Source organism: Excalfactoria chinensis, chromosome 18 (assembly GCF_039878825.1).
Source record: "Excalfactoria chinensis isolate bCotChi1 chromosome 18, bCotChi1.hap2, whole genome shotgun sequence".
Classification (NCBI taxonomy): domain Eukaryota; kingdom Metazoa; phylum Chordata; class Aves; order Galliformes; family Phasianidae; genus Excalfactoria; species Excalfactoria chinensis.
The window spans coordinates 6,982,378-6,996,932 of NC_092842.1; the positions used below are offsets into that span (position 1 = coordinate 6,982,378).

A 14,555-nucleotide genomic window follows, 5' to 3' on the forward strand; every position below is an offset into this window, starting at 1 on the left:
GGTTGTTTGAATTTGAAGAAAACCTGTTCATTTGAATGTCTTCATTTGGCTGCATATGTAGGTCTCGGTCATATGAAAGGATGGGAAGAAAATTTTGGTGCTTCAAAGTGGTACATGCATTTTGAGGAATTGGTGTTTCTGTCAGAAAGCTTAAGATTGTTTGAAAATGTTTCACTGCAACTGAACTGAAGTGCTCTGCTTTGATTTAAATTTACTTAAAACAGCTTCAACGTGAAATGGAGAAAGCTGGAGAGAAGACTGCACTGAGCTCTCAAAAGTTAGAAATTGATCAACTAAATGACACCGTGGAGCAACAGAAAGCCGAAATTGACCGTTTAAGATGGTTGTTGGATGACGCTGGGGCAGGTAATCTTTTATCTCTATCTCCTGCAGTTATGGAGAAGCAAGCTGTTCTGCATCCATATATACTCACTAATATGAGAAGCTGTTTAGAGCTTTTGGATTTTATTCAAACAAACAGGAAATCATTCTGTGTAGTTCTTACACTACTTAGGATACATTCAGTTCCTCAGTCACTGTGTTTCAGTGGATTCTCTGTGTACGAAACAAAGAGCAAGACCTAACCTTTCTGAAGTATAGTGTATTTGAAGCACACAAAGTGCACCTATATGTAGTGTGTAGGTCTTTGCCTCTTTGAATTTTTGAATGGAAGAAATGGGTGTTAATGGCCTAGCACTTCTGGTGTTCTCATTTTGCCAGCTGACATGGCACAACCTTTGGTGAACTTAGGGAAATTTTTTCTCAGTTTTAACACTGGAATTGTGCTTACTTTTCGGTACGTTTATTTACTTTCCATTAACTTGTATTAACAACACTTTTAGTAACCCTTCAGATAAGGCTGATTGTGTTATTTAATGTACTGTGCTAGCATGTTGTCAGAGATCAGTATGGAAGAAAGTGTAGCAGTTGCCTGTATGTGAACTTCTATTTGTATGACAAACTTACAAGGGTCAGTGAGTATCTACATCATGATGAAATAATTAAGGTTCAGTTGTTTGCTCTTTGACAAATTTCTTAATATTGCTTCAAATTAACATGGTGAGAATGAGGGAAAGCTTTGGTCTGTCTCTTTAATTACAGGTGATTACAGTATTTCTGGCTCAGTTATTTGTTTTACATGCTTATAAAACCATGTGATTAATTTTTAGGTAACAAGGATGAAATTGACAACTTACAAGATGAAATTGCAGCACTTAGAAATGCACTCTCATATCAGAGTGACTACATCACCAGTATAGCTGATCCACTGAAAAGAAGAGGGTGCTGGTATTATATGCCACCATCACAGGTCAGAAATTCATATCCTGTTATGTAGAGAGCAATTTGTTATGAATTTATGAGTAATATTGTTATATTTTATTATCTCTTTAAAACAGCAAAATGCTTTAAAATGAGGGAAGACAGAATATGTATAGCCTGTTCTTGGGGGAAAAAAAAATAAAAAATCAGTGCTTTAGAAAGTCTATAATTATTAAATTTAATTTATTTGTTATTTCTAGAAGAAATCCTCTCATAATAACACATCTGTTTTTCCTTAGGCATCAACTCCTGCCTCCCACAGCACAAAAGATTCTGGAGTTGGTTTACGATGTCCTGGCACATCCCCACCCAGAAGAGGGTGTAGTCAGGTCAGGAAGGAAGACTTACCCAGGTCAAGAGGATGCTGGGTTTATTCACCAGTCAGAAATAGGTTACACAAAACAAATCTTGATAAAGGTGAGTCTCATGACCTCGGAGTGTGCAGGAACATAGTAAATGTGGGTTTGCTTAGAATTCATAGTGAATATTTCTGTCATATATGAGTGAATAATTAATATTTATTTCTGGTGAATTTTTAAAACAGTGCTAAAACTAAATATCTGTGTATATACACTTTGTATTATTTTAAATGTGCAATTCATGAAATCTTTCTTATAGAAGTGAATAAAAATAACTTCTTTTTTTTCCCTTGTGTATGTAAGCTGGAAGAGCAAAAGATGACAGTGAAGGAAATGAGGAAGCTCATGCTCACAAAGACCCACCCTTTGTACCACCACCTGGTACAGTTAACTATACGGTGCTCCCAGATGGTGCTCCTCTACCCCAAGGAACTGTGGCTTATGGTCCTCCTCCTGCGGCTGCAAATGGAAGCTCAATTGCTCCTGGGTCTGTTATCTATGGTCCACCTCCTGTGGGAGCCCAGGTTGTTTATGGCCTTCTTCCTCCGAACTTTACTGTCCCACTAATTCCTTTTGGAGATCTTCACTGCAACGTACCCAAGCATCATGACTTGGTAAGATACAGAGTAGCAGGGTTGTGATTAAGAGCATCCTGTAATAGATGCTTTTCCAAAGGAAGGAAGAAAAAGAAATTTCACTTCTACAGATTAAAAGAATTCAAAGTAGTCTTGTGGCAAGATTCTGAATCTCAGAGAGCTTGCTGATGAGAACGCCCTTCTTCAGTGTTAGTGGTCTGGTCTCTGCTATCTGTAACTGCTTCTGTGTTTTGGAGCTCTGAAATAGAAAAACAGAACAATTGGTCTTAATTTTGTTGTCCTATGTAGGAGAATGAAGTCTCAAGGTTAGAAGACACTGTGCATCATTTAAAGTCCCGGAAATGCAGAGAAAAATGGTCAGAGGCAGCTGAGCGTAAATGCAAGAATGAAATGGAAAAATTACATCAAAACATAGAAGATCTTCTGCATGAAAGAGAAGAGCTGGAACATGAAGTAGCAGAGCTACAAAGAGCAGCTCAAAAACATAACAGACGCAAGTAAGAATATCACAGTAGTTCTGTTTAAGCAAATGGAAATGTGTAAAACTTCTTCCAATGACAGTAGATTTTGACACATATACAATTAATGTTCTTGTTGGCCTGTTGTGTATATTATACAAACCTCAGGAGGCTTCTGAGCCTCTGACATATTGTAGCTTAGTTTGTTGTTTTTCTTCTTGGGCTTTTAGGGACTTCATTGAAGGGTATACCGAAAACTTAATGGCAGAACTGCAGTTAGAAAAATCTCTTAAACATCATGAAGATGTTGCAGAAGAAATTGAATGTATAGAGAAGACTCTTCTGAAACGCCGAGCAGAGCTTAGAGAGGCAGATAGGCTTCTCACAGAAGCTGATGTGGAACTCAAGAGCACACGGGGAAAGGTAAGTAGAGCCCTTAACTAAGTGCAGGAGGATTTCTGTGTTATGTTGATTGTTTTAGGAAGAAGGTATTCACTTTTTTTTTTTTGTATAAGTAATTTATTTTTACATAGATAACCTGCAGCCTTTTAAAAATGCTTCTGTTTGAAAACAAGCCATGGAAGCTAAAAGAAACTGTTTTGGTTCTTGTCAAAGAGGAGGAAGCTTTTCTCTTCTGGGGCAAGAGAATAATATTAAAGTAAGGAGGAGGTCATTTTTGGACAGTTAACTTGCAGGTTATAGTTGTTGAAATGGTAAGGCGGGATTGTGTTGTCTCAATAGTGTTCAATTTTTGCTCTAGACTAAAGACACTATTCAAAAGTACAATCATGCCAAACAGCGTTTGTTCCATACTGAAACTGAGGCAGAGGAGCTAGAGCGAAGGGCTCAGGAAATGGCCACTAAACTTGTGAAAGCAGATCAGCAATTAAGGTACACTATTCTTGTGAATTAGTATCAAATGGGGAAGAGGAGAACAGGATTCTTTTGAATATTGAGATGCTACTTTTGGAGTGGGGAGGATGTTAAAATGTTAATGTGTAAGGGCGTAAATGCTTCTGCAGATCATTACAGGCAGATACAAGGGATTTAGAACAGCATAAGAAGGAACAAGAAGGTATTTTGAAGGAAATCAACAAAATGGTGTCTGCAAGAGACTCTGAGTTCCAGTCCTTAAACCAGAAAATAGAAATGCTGACTGAAAGGTAAATCTATCTTAAATTTACCTTAAACTGATGTCCTTCTCTAATCAGTATGTCCAATGTATTTAGCTGTGCAAGGATTCTATGTATTCTTGTTTCTTCTGAACCGTGCCTGTTACCTTCTCTGTAAGTCTTCAGAAGCTTCAAAGAGATATTCAAGTTGCAGAAGGTAATGAAGAACATCACCTCCAAATGCTCAGAGAAGTGGAGAACATTCTTCAGGTCAAGAAAACTGAACTGGAAAGACTGAAAAATCAGGTAAGGTGCATCTGGTTAATTCAGGAGTATCAGTTTAATTGTTGTTACTGTAACTGGGGTCTGTGAAGTGTCTTCAGTTCCAGACTGCCTTATCTCAACAATCTTAATTCTATGACCTTTTTTTGTTACTGTAGGTAATTTTGATTACTGGTGTGTTTTTTTTGTTGTTGTTTTTGATGAGAGGGGTTCTTTGTATTTTGGGGCTTGTGGTAAGTTTGACCCCAGTGTTGCCTGCCTTACTGGGAAATAAATGTTACTGCAGAGTTCTGTATGTTCTTATTGCACTTGAGAATAAGAAGAGCTGTATTGCATTTATTACTTATTTTTATTATTTATTTATTATTATTATTATTATTTTCTTTGTGTGTAGCTACAAAACCAGAAGTGTGGTGGTGTTAATTTTTTATATTGTAGGTTACTGCTCAGCAACAAGAGCTGTTGTTTGTGGAGCAGCAATTAAGTCAAAGGAAAGAGCAGCTCCGTGTCCTTCAGGACTGTATTTCTCAAAAGAAAAGTGACCTCAAAGAAGCTCTTCGAGATGGGGAGACTGAAGCAAAGGAGAAGCAGCGCCAAATAAGAGTAACTTTTCCAAATTAGTTTTCAATTCATTATATCTGTGAAGAAGAAGCAAAAGAACAGAAATACAAAAACATCACAGCATTTCCACAAGTAGTTTTGCTTCCTACATCCTCCCCAAATCTGAAAAACAGAACAATTGAGTTTATGACTTTGTGCCTGGGAGGTTGGACCAGGTGCACAAATAAGAAATAGAACTTTTCTAGTTTCTGGGTAATACAGAATTGGTCCCTTGAGAATGAAATTACATTGAAGTCTCCAAAGGATGTGCTGTTGCTGAGGCAAGCAGCTTCTAAAGCAGATCAGTCTGATCAGTGTGTTTAAAATGCAACAGCACTGATGTAAGTCAGCTGTCTGTCTCCTCCATTCTTGTGTTCATGTTTGCTTGCTCAGAATGGATTATGTACTTTCTTGTGGAAGAAAGACTTAATAGATTCATACACTCAGTACTAAAATAAAAACAAAGAATCTAGACTAACAGTGTTTTTGTTCTTTGTTTTTTTTCCTCTGGAGACACTTTTTCTGGCTCTGGTCTAAGGCCTACCTGTTCACTTGAATGGTGCTGTAGATCAGAGTCTTCATGGAGATTAGTACTTTAAATTGTCTGCAAGCAACCCTAAATGTTAAATCACTTTTTTGTTTCTTTACACCATTAACTATATTCTGGACAGTTCAATTCTAGAGTTTATAGTTGACAGTAAACTTCTTACATTTTAATAGTTAGTTATAAATAATTAAAGGAACAATAAATGGCAAATAATGGTGTTCATTTTAATGCTGTTATTTCCACAGGAAATAAAGCTCCTTCTGGAAGATCTTAATGCTGAGAGGAGGGAACTGGATGTCCAAATTGATGAGAAGAGAGCACAGCTTTCATTGATTAAGAAGGATACCGGAAAAGAGGAAGAAAATCTTCAAATAATACTTGGGCAAATTAACAAGCATAAGATAGGTAGATATTATTCTGTGCAGACTGAAAATAAATACTCTCTAAGATGCTAGTTGTACATCTGGACATACATCCTTGGAGGTGTTCAAGGCCAGGTTGGATGGGGCCCTGGGCAACCTGATCTAGTAAATCTGGAAGTTTGGTGGCCCTGCCAGGCAGGGGGGTTAGAACTTCATGATCCTTCAGGTCCCTTCCAACCCACGTCATTCTGTGACTCCGTGATCTGCACGATTATCTTTTCTTCAGTTGTTTTAAATACTGTGAATGGTTCACACCCCAACACAGAGCTGACTGGTTACCCTCTGCTTGAGTTGAGGCAGTGCTTTGTGTTGCTTTGTTCTTGGGGTTTGAGTTTCTCACTTTAGTGAGAAAAACAAATCTACCATGGGGGACTAAAGCTTCTGTGCTAGTGCTGTGTGATGGAGCTGGCTGCTTGTGGCACATCCACAGAAGACATCTGGATTGGAGGAGGAACAGAGGATTACCCGTCAGGCAGTTGTATGCTGTCAGATGGTGGGAAATGTAATCAATAGCAGCTTACAAACCTGTACTTCCTCTGAAAAAGATTGACTTCATTGTGTGCTAGTCAAATACTTGTCCTGGAATAACACCCTAGGAGAAAAGGAAAGAGGAGATAAAGGAACATGCAGCTGTCTAGTAAAATACTGTCAGACATATCAGTTGTGGTATCTGACACACCAAGTGAAAATGAGTATGCTTTTCTGGGATTGTATCAGCATTATTTCATCCCATCCCCCTCTCTCCCCTCCCCCAATGTCTTTCTAGAGAATAGAATGTATTTAATGTGCTTTATAATTACCTTTTATGTCTTTCATCATATTAGAACTGAAACATGTTCTGGAAATGCTGGAGATTGAAAATAATGAACTTCAGGGTTTGAAACTACAACATGATCAAAAGGTCAATGAACTGGAGAAGACTCAGGTTGCAGTTCTAGAAGTAAGTATTTCTCTTTATAGCTGTCATAGAGGATAATGTAGAAAGAAGAGATGCATGATCTGTGATTCTGTTAAGTCCTGGCTCACAGTCTCTCTGGACTGTTGGAGTACCATAGTCTGCATATGATCTGTGGATGGAATGTTTTAAACTGCTGCAGATAAATGTGTTCATTTTGTCACCATGTGTGCTGCTCACAATTTTTCTTTCCCAGGAGAAGTTAAAATTGGAGAATATTCAGAGATTATTTCAGTGTCAGCAAGGGGAAGTAGATTGGCAGGAACAACTCCTTCAGAAGGACCGTCAGGAAAATGAACATCTGGTTTCTCAAATGCGCACTCTGCAGAATAATATTGAGTCTCTGAATAGAGAAAAGCAAAAGCTTGAGGAGGACTGTCAGAGTTTGGAAAAGAAGCTGTCACAAACCAGAAGGTGGGAGCAGGATACGTTCTCTGCAGACATGATAAGTAATGGGAAATGTCTTGAATTATAGCTTATCATAGTTAAAAGCATAGCTGTAACTCTGATACTACAGAAGGTCATTTCTTACTTGGAGGCTTTAATTTAGGCATGTCTACTGTTTGTCTATAGAAGAACTAAGTAAGATATGCATCACTGAATGCAGCGGTGTTTCTCATGGCAATGCAGTGAGAAAAGTTATGAAAAGCAAAATGTTCAGCCTTGGAATGAGAAAGCTGTGATGTTCTTCTGGCTGCTGGGTAGCGTCCCTTTGAGTTGAAAGCAAACTGCTGAAGTGCAGCTACTTTGAGTGCAGCATGGACCTCCAACAAACCACGCGTATGCATTCACATCTTACAGAGACTTGGCTGCTACTGAAGACAGCATCGGAACTGCGTTGTCCAATGTAGGAAAAACAGAGTTGGACATTAAAAACCTGCAGCAGGAGGTAGATGGACTGAATAAAGAAAAAAAATCACTGTATGAAGAGGTTGCTGTTGTACAAAAAGATCTTCAAGGTAAAGATGAAACTGCAGGTTTCAAGCTGTAACATAGTTTAAACTACATCTTCTAATGTAACTTCTTTTATGTAATGACTATATGATGTTATCAGCATGCTCAAATATCTACCAGCTGAGAGTATTTAATATATCAAGATGGAGACTTTTCTATTTTTATCCATTTACAAGAAATTTTAGCTACAAAGTTATTTTGTTGATTGCTGATTGTATGGGAACTGTTGAATCCCAGCCAGGCAGCCCTGGGAGCACAGAGGAGGGTAATTCATCTGTGTGACTGGAAGGGGTGGAGCCTGGCTGCACCTCTCCTAGACCCCATTTAAGGGCTGACTGCCACTGGGGAAGGATCTCTTCCTGGAGATCTCTCCTTGGTGAAGCTTTCCCTGCAAATCTGGAATCTTCTGATATGGGTGAGCAATCTTCTTCCCTTCCTTTATAGCACCTTTCTATTGTGCTGGTCCTTCTGTCATCACATCTCTGTTGTAACACCTTTCCCATCATGCTGATCTGTTCAGTTGCTCCACTGATTGAAAATGTCTTTCACCAACTATTTTTCTAGACAAAAAGAATGAACTAGAGATGCTGAAAGGAGAATTAAGTGAGTCCAGGCAGCAGCTTCAGCTGGCAGAACAGGTTAGTTTGGGTCAAATACAGGCGGTTTTAATGCAGTGAGTAAACTGATGCACAGAAACAAGGGACAATTTTTATCACTGCTGTCAGTTTATTGTGGGTTTCTCCATCTAAGCACACTGTCTCAAACTCATATCCTTTGCAGAGATAATAAACAATGGCTAGTTAACTTCTTTGTTCTTGCTGGGTTTGCAGTGATTAGGGCTACAGTAGGTACCTCAGCAGATAACTTGTTTCCTGCTTTCGAATGTGAAGGGAAGTGGCAGCTGTTGATCCAGGTCAGGTTGTTATTACCAAAAGCACCTAATGGGGTGTTAGAGTACGTGGTTCAGGAGGGGTGAGTTGGTGGGGTTTGGTGGTGGTCATTGTTGGGTATTGTTATTTATGTTATGTTCTTATGTGCATCTTCTAGCATTTTACCTGGTGATTCCTACTTTGTTAATTCACTTGAGCTGGTTTAGGAAGGAGCTAATCTTCAGTGTGGTTGGGGATGATGAGTTACTTTCACATGGAAGCCTTTTTAGTCAGACACCTGTAGCTTTTACCAGCCGGTTATGTCAATTAATCTTCTGTTCTGTCTTTCAGAATTTGAAAGATAATACAAAGCACCAGGAAGAGCTGCTCAGAGAGCAGGCAACCCTGAAAGAAGATATCCTAAAATGTGTAAGGAAATGTAAGGATTGCCAGGAGAGACAGAAAAAGAGAGAGAAGCACTTGCAGCAGCTCCAGAAAGAGATTGAAGAGAAAGAGACAATGCTGGCCAAACAAGAAGCGGTAAATAACCTGAGACTTGTTGAGCTTTTGCCTGGCCTCTAAAAATAATGCAGGTGGAAAAGCTTTGGGTGCAAGGTTACAAATAACGTCCAGCATTTAAAGACATAAGTGTCTCTAGTAGAAGTAAGAAAAGCTTCAGCATTCTGTTATGTCTGACTCAAAACCGGCCTCCCAGCAAGGGGCTTCTCCTTCTTAGTGGGATCCTTGTGTGCTGAACTAAGTGCAAGAAGGGCCAGTGTAGCGGGAGGTGCAGTGCAGTGCTGTGTGTTGGCTGCTGGGGTGTTACTGATTTGGGTGAGGACATGGACTGGCAGAGACAGTTCTCTATAGTTTCTGGTTTGTCAGCTGACAAACAAGAACAACTGGATACACTTTGGAGAATTCTTCATAGAATTTGTATATATATAGTGGGAGACAAGCGAACAGTGGGGGATGTCTGGAATGATAACGTGCATCTCAAATAAAACTGAACAAATCCTAAATGCATCTGTGTTCCAGAACTCCAAAACTAAGCAGCAGGAGATTCAGGACTCTTTATTTTGAAGCTTCTGTCTGATATCTCAAAGTTTGGGTGTTGTACTATTTGCAGCTACTTCTTGTTCTTCTACTGCACTTCTAAGTGAGACCATCAATTGTTTGTGGAAATTACCCATAAGGTAATATTCTAAAAGAAGAACTGAGGGAACTGTTCTGAAATAAGGAGGAAACATGGCAAGTGCTGCTGTTTGGGCTGAGTACCAGACTGTATTTCTTCTTTCAGATTTCTGCTGCTATCTCCAATGTGGTTTGGTGATGGGATTTGTTCTTACTGAGCTGCTACGAGTTAAACTGCACCAATTTAAACTTGTGTTTGTTTTTGGCAGATCCTTTATGACCTCAAGCAAAATTCAGAACACGAAGGGAAAAAACTGGAAGAAAACACTGCTAAACTCAAAGAACAGAAACTGCTTTTGGAAAAGGAACTCACAGATCAACGAGAGAAACTGGAACAGGCAATAGCAAAAGTAAGGCTGACAGAAGAAAACAACAGGAAGCTGGAAAAAGAAGCATCTCAATTTGCAGCACTTGAAGAAACTATCAGAAAAAGCAGTAAGATCTATCGCACAAATAAGTTTATCATTACAGTGTGTGGGCGCTAAGTCTAGTGAAACCAAACAGTATCTGTTAATCTTGCTTGGGTTTTAATTCAGCACTTCGTTTGACTCCTGATTGTTAAGTTCATTTGCTCAAAGAACTGAAGTTCTGAAGGCAGATGGCTTCCTGTCACCTCTCACCTGGTGCCAGTGTTTATCTAAACATCACCAGGCAGAGTAGTTTAAAAATATCGAATGTCTGAAATATGCCAAGGTGTTTACATTTCTGCTAATCAGTGTCAGTTTAAATATCATTTACAGAACATCAGATATCAGAAAAAGAACTACAGCTACAACAGAAAAACAGAGAAATTCAGTCTCTCCGAAAAGAATTGGAACTCTCCAAGTCTGAGCTGACCCATCTCCAGGGGCAGCTGGCATCGGAGAGGAAAAGAGCTGAAAAACGAATCTGCAGTCTGAAAGAAGCAATGAAAATGCAGAGGACGCAGCTTGAAAGAGAACTGCATGTAAGTCCTGGCTGGGGGAGGGAGAGAATGTTAGAGGCTTTTGGTTATTTTTAAACAGTAAAATGATAGATTACCCCTTTTATTGCTGAGGAACAAAAGTCGTGTGTTAACTTTGTTAATATCCTATCTTGAAGCAGCCAAACTGTGATATTTCCAGGCTGTGCTGCAGAGAACCCCTGGTTACTCTTATTTAATGCTGTTTCTGCACTTTAGCTTGAAGAAATTGTCTCATGTTGGCTCTCTTGATTCATTTTCTCAAGTGGGTGCTCACGGTAAATGCAATCCTTTCTGCATTTTCCTAGGAGCAAAAGCATGAAAATAACTGCCTGCAGAGTGATATAGCAGCTGCTGAACAAGTAGCACAGAATAACCACGAGCGAACCAAGCGCCTCATTAAAGAGCTTGGCCAGATCCAGCAGGACTACATGGATCTCCAAAACCAGGTATAACTCAGTACCGAAATAAAGGCTGTCTGGGGCAAAGCAGTGTCTTCCAGACAGGTTCCTCATAGGCAATTAAAGTTAATTTCGTAATTAGGGCCGCATCTGTTCAGAGTTTGATTTCTGATTTCAGTGGTCAAAATGTACATACTTCAGAATTAAGATTGTTCAGTTATGTGGGGAATTCCTCTGGGTTGAAGTGTTTGTGATATGACAGCAGAGTAGTGAGACGGTTTTTATGTTGCAGGTTAAGACTCAAGAAGACCTGGAAAAGAGACAAAGGGAAATAGAGAACACAGCAACACTGCTTAAATTAGAGGTTGAAGATGATATTAAAACAGGGTTGAAATCTTCAAGCCCATCTTCTCCAGAACTGTTGGAAGATTTGGAAGCGTTGTCTGCAGTAAATAAAAGTCTGCAGTGTGAATCTGCTAATTTAGAGGAGATGTTTTCATTTGATGCTGCTGACCAAAGATTGTTCTCATTGGAAAAGAAGTTGGATTTGTCTCAGATCTTCATAACGGTACAAAGCTCTCAGACAGGAGCTGCTGCTCACACTGCAGCTGAGTGTGTCCGTGTTGGTACCACTCAGGTGCTGAATGTGTTTGTGTTTCCAACAGGATGAACAGTGGCGTGGAGAGGTTCTCCGAGAGAAACTGCAGCATCACGAAGATCGGCTGAAGGTGGCACATCTCTTTCCTTTGCACAGATATGGCTGCAGGTCCCTTCCAAAAAGAGTCTGAACAAAATGGGTGTGTGGGGAGATCCTTCTCCAGCTGTCACAGTCACCCTGTACATAATGAGCAGCAGCAGAGTATCTTTGGGTATCTTGTTGGATGGGAGCAGTGAAAGAAAGCCCAGCATGTTCTATCAAAATGAATAATGTTAAATAACTATAGTTGGCTTTTTAGTATGCCAGCATGTTCCATCCCTGATCTTGTACTGTGGTATGTTAGTAGCATAAGGCACTTATGACCATTTAAAGTAGAGATGATGGCACAGTTCAGTTAGAACATATCTGTTGTTCCTTCCAAGCAGTTAATGATGAGGTGCCACAGAAATACAGCTTATTTCTGACTTAAAGAGGTGAACTATTTAAAAGAAAGTTGATTTGTAAACCCATTGCCAGCTGCTTGTGATTAGAGATTCTAATAGAATGTCCTTTATGGCTTGGCCTCAGACTTCGTAAATGTAGTCTTCAAAATGACACTAACTGGGTGCAAATAGAACTAACCATTTGTTCAGGCTCAGCTCCGGCACTGCATGTCCAAGCAAGTGGACGTATTGATCAGAGGAAAACAGCAGACACAGGGCAGCCTTCACAGCCTGCAGCGACAGGTTGACGCGCTGGATGAGCTGGTCAGCAGCACTTCCTCAGACTCACTGTTTGCAGCTGAAAGTTCAGCAGGTCTGCTGTCTCTTCGCGATGCTCTGAACTTAACAAAAACACAGGTAATGCTCTAGTGGAATAAGTCTGATTACTTCTTTAGCTCACTAGCAGTCTGCTGTGCCCGTGCACCTTCCAGCTGGAGGCACTGCAGGGTTTTGACAACCATTCTGTACTCGGTTCCTTTGCCAGCAGTAACTGGTGAAGCAGGCAGGCTTTCTTCTAGGATTCATTTTATACTTTATTTTTTTAATCCATTGTTTCCTTCATGTCCGTAACTCCTACAGACAGGGACTCGTTCCTCAGACTTCTGCTCTTTTCTAGGCTGCTCTGACAGGACACACACGCTTCCCCAGCAGCTCAGCAGTCGTTCCAGCGGTGGCACAGACGTGGCATTCCTGCTCATGAGAAACTTCTCAGTAAAGCATCAGAGGTAAGAGATGACTCCAGCTGAGCTGGCACTGGGTGCTGATCTGTGTCTCCAATCGGGGTAGCTGTGAGCTGGAGGTGGGCCCAGCACTGCTCGCAGACCATTGCTTTGGGACAAATGAAAGCATTCCTGTGCTGGGTGTCAGTGCTGTTTTGGTTCTTAGATGTGTGTTTTCAGACAGGTTGCATGTAAACTTTCAAACGACACATGGAAATTGCAACTGTGTTGACTGACATAAGCTACTTCCATCCATAATCTTAGAATGATACATACCTGATTTTAATGAACGTACATGTGACACTCAGAGTGCAGTTACACCAAGTTGCATGTGGGCTTGTTAATGATTCAAAACCTAACACTGCAAGAGCTGTCACACATCAGTGCTCAGCGGGGAGAAGATAAGCAACACTACACCCACCGACAGCTCTCAGGATGCACAGAGTATCCATGCAATCCTAATGGTGCAGGTGCTGAACACGCCGGGTTGTGCTACAGGCAGAGCAGGTTGTGCCATGCCAGCTTCTCTCGTTCTCATGCACAGTCACTCCTGTTGCTCTCTTTCAGACGGCTGCAGATCTCCACGTGCAGTTGTGCCATCATCTTCCGCTCCGACGCCTTCTACCTCACTGTTCTGCAGGCCTTTGCTAAAAAGGTACTTAGCAGCAATAGCCAATGGCTCAGTACTGTGAAGTTTCTGTAGGACTAAGTAAGGGAGCTCTACCTAGAGATGTTCTTTTTAAATACAGACTTAAGGGTGTCCAGAACTACTGCTCTCATTGAAGTGTGGCTATTTCTCAGTTTACATTTTCTAGAGTTGTCACATGTTTTCAAATGCATGAATGTTAAATAAAACTATTTTTGAATACTTTCTTAAAGTAAGTTGTGGCCACTTCATCCTTACTTTCTTTTCCCAATGTATTGTTTTTAATATGCATCCTGTTGACCTTGCACTGCTAGCTCACCTAACAGTGCCATCTTAATGGTGGCAGCAACTCTTTTATGTGTACAGTAACACTTGTTACACTGATATCACACCACAGCAATTACTGGTTACTGTTGGTAAGCATTGCTGTCTCTGAAGCCCTACCTGTGTCATTTTTTCTGACACATGTGAGTGTGGCCTTTGCAATAAGACTGCAAACAAAGCAGTGCTTGGTAAATGAAGAGCAGCAGGAAGACAAAATGAAAGGGGACATTCTTCTACCTTATGCAAAGCAGGCTTGTTTCTAAGTACATCCTTACCCCTCCTGGAGAATGCCTGCACAGCCAGATGGACACGAGGACTTTCCAGAGCTGCTTTTGCTAGAGGCAATTTTCGGAATAGCTCCCAGCCTTGTCCTCTCATCTACACATTATCACCCCACTTCATGCAGCCTGTTACAGCCTTAGGAAGGCTTTATGGCAGTAGAAAAGCAACAGCAGCCTATCACATTTTTACCCCTAAGGCCCCTTTCACAAGTCAACATAAGCAGTTAAAGCACAACTGCCACCACATGCAAGATTCCCTTCTAAGCTTCTCTCTTCTAACAGCTTTCCCCAGCAGCCAAAGCCCTGACTGCAGGCAAGCAGAAGTGCCTACAAAGCAGCATTTGCAAGCCAGTGCAATGTGGTAGGTGGAAGATAGCCTAGAAAGGCAGGAGTGAAGAGCTGCAGCTGTAAGTCACAGAAGTAGAGAAGTCACAGC

General features: G+C 40.6%; 2 protein-coding genes across 2 annotated transcripts in view; one reads left to right on the forward strand and one right to left on the reverse strand.

The window, feature by feature from the left end:
* CNTRL (centriolin) overlaps window positions 1-13,748 on the forward strand; it is a 31,544-nt gene extending 17,796 nt beyond the window's left edge. The window contains 24 exon segments of the mRNA XM_072352916.1: window positions 225-366; window positions 1,170-1,309; window positions 1,560-1,737; window positions 1,983-2,293; window positions 2,564-2,772; window positions 2,964-3,156; window positions 3,494-3,624; window positions 3,756-3,896; window positions 4,025-4,151; window positions 4,566-4,730; window positions 5,520-5,679; window positions 6,521-6,636; window positions 6,848-7,065; window positions 7,453-7,610; window positions 8,170-8,243; window positions 8,826-9,014; window positions 9,878-10,103; window positions 10,409-10,614; window positions 10,917-11,057; window positions 11,302-11,577; window positions 11,675-11,737; window positions 12,300-12,506; window positions 12,766-12,874; window positions 13,436-13,748. Coding sequence (XP_072209017.1) covers window positions 225-366; window positions 1,170-1,309; window positions 1,560-1,737; window positions 1,983-2,293; window positions 2,564-2,772; window positions 2,964-3,156; window positions 3,494-3,624; window positions 3,756-3,896; window positions 4,025-4,151; window positions 4,566-4,730; window positions 5,520-5,679; window positions 6,521-6,636; window positions 6,848-7,065; window positions 7,453-7,610; window positions 8,170-8,243; window positions 8,826-9,014; window positions 9,878-10,103; window positions 10,409-10,614; window positions 10,917-11,057; window positions 11,302-11,577; window positions 11,675-11,737; window positions 12,300-12,506; window positions 12,766-12,849 — 3,855 coding nt within the window. The 3' untranslated portion in view covers window positions 12,850-12,874; window positions 13,436-13,748.
* The window catches only part of TRAF1 (TNF receptor associated factor 1), a 112,438-nt gene that overhangs the window by 66,003 nt on the left and 31,880 nt on the right, over window positions 1-14,555 (reverse strand). The gene's annotated exons all lie outside the window — the stretch shown is intronic.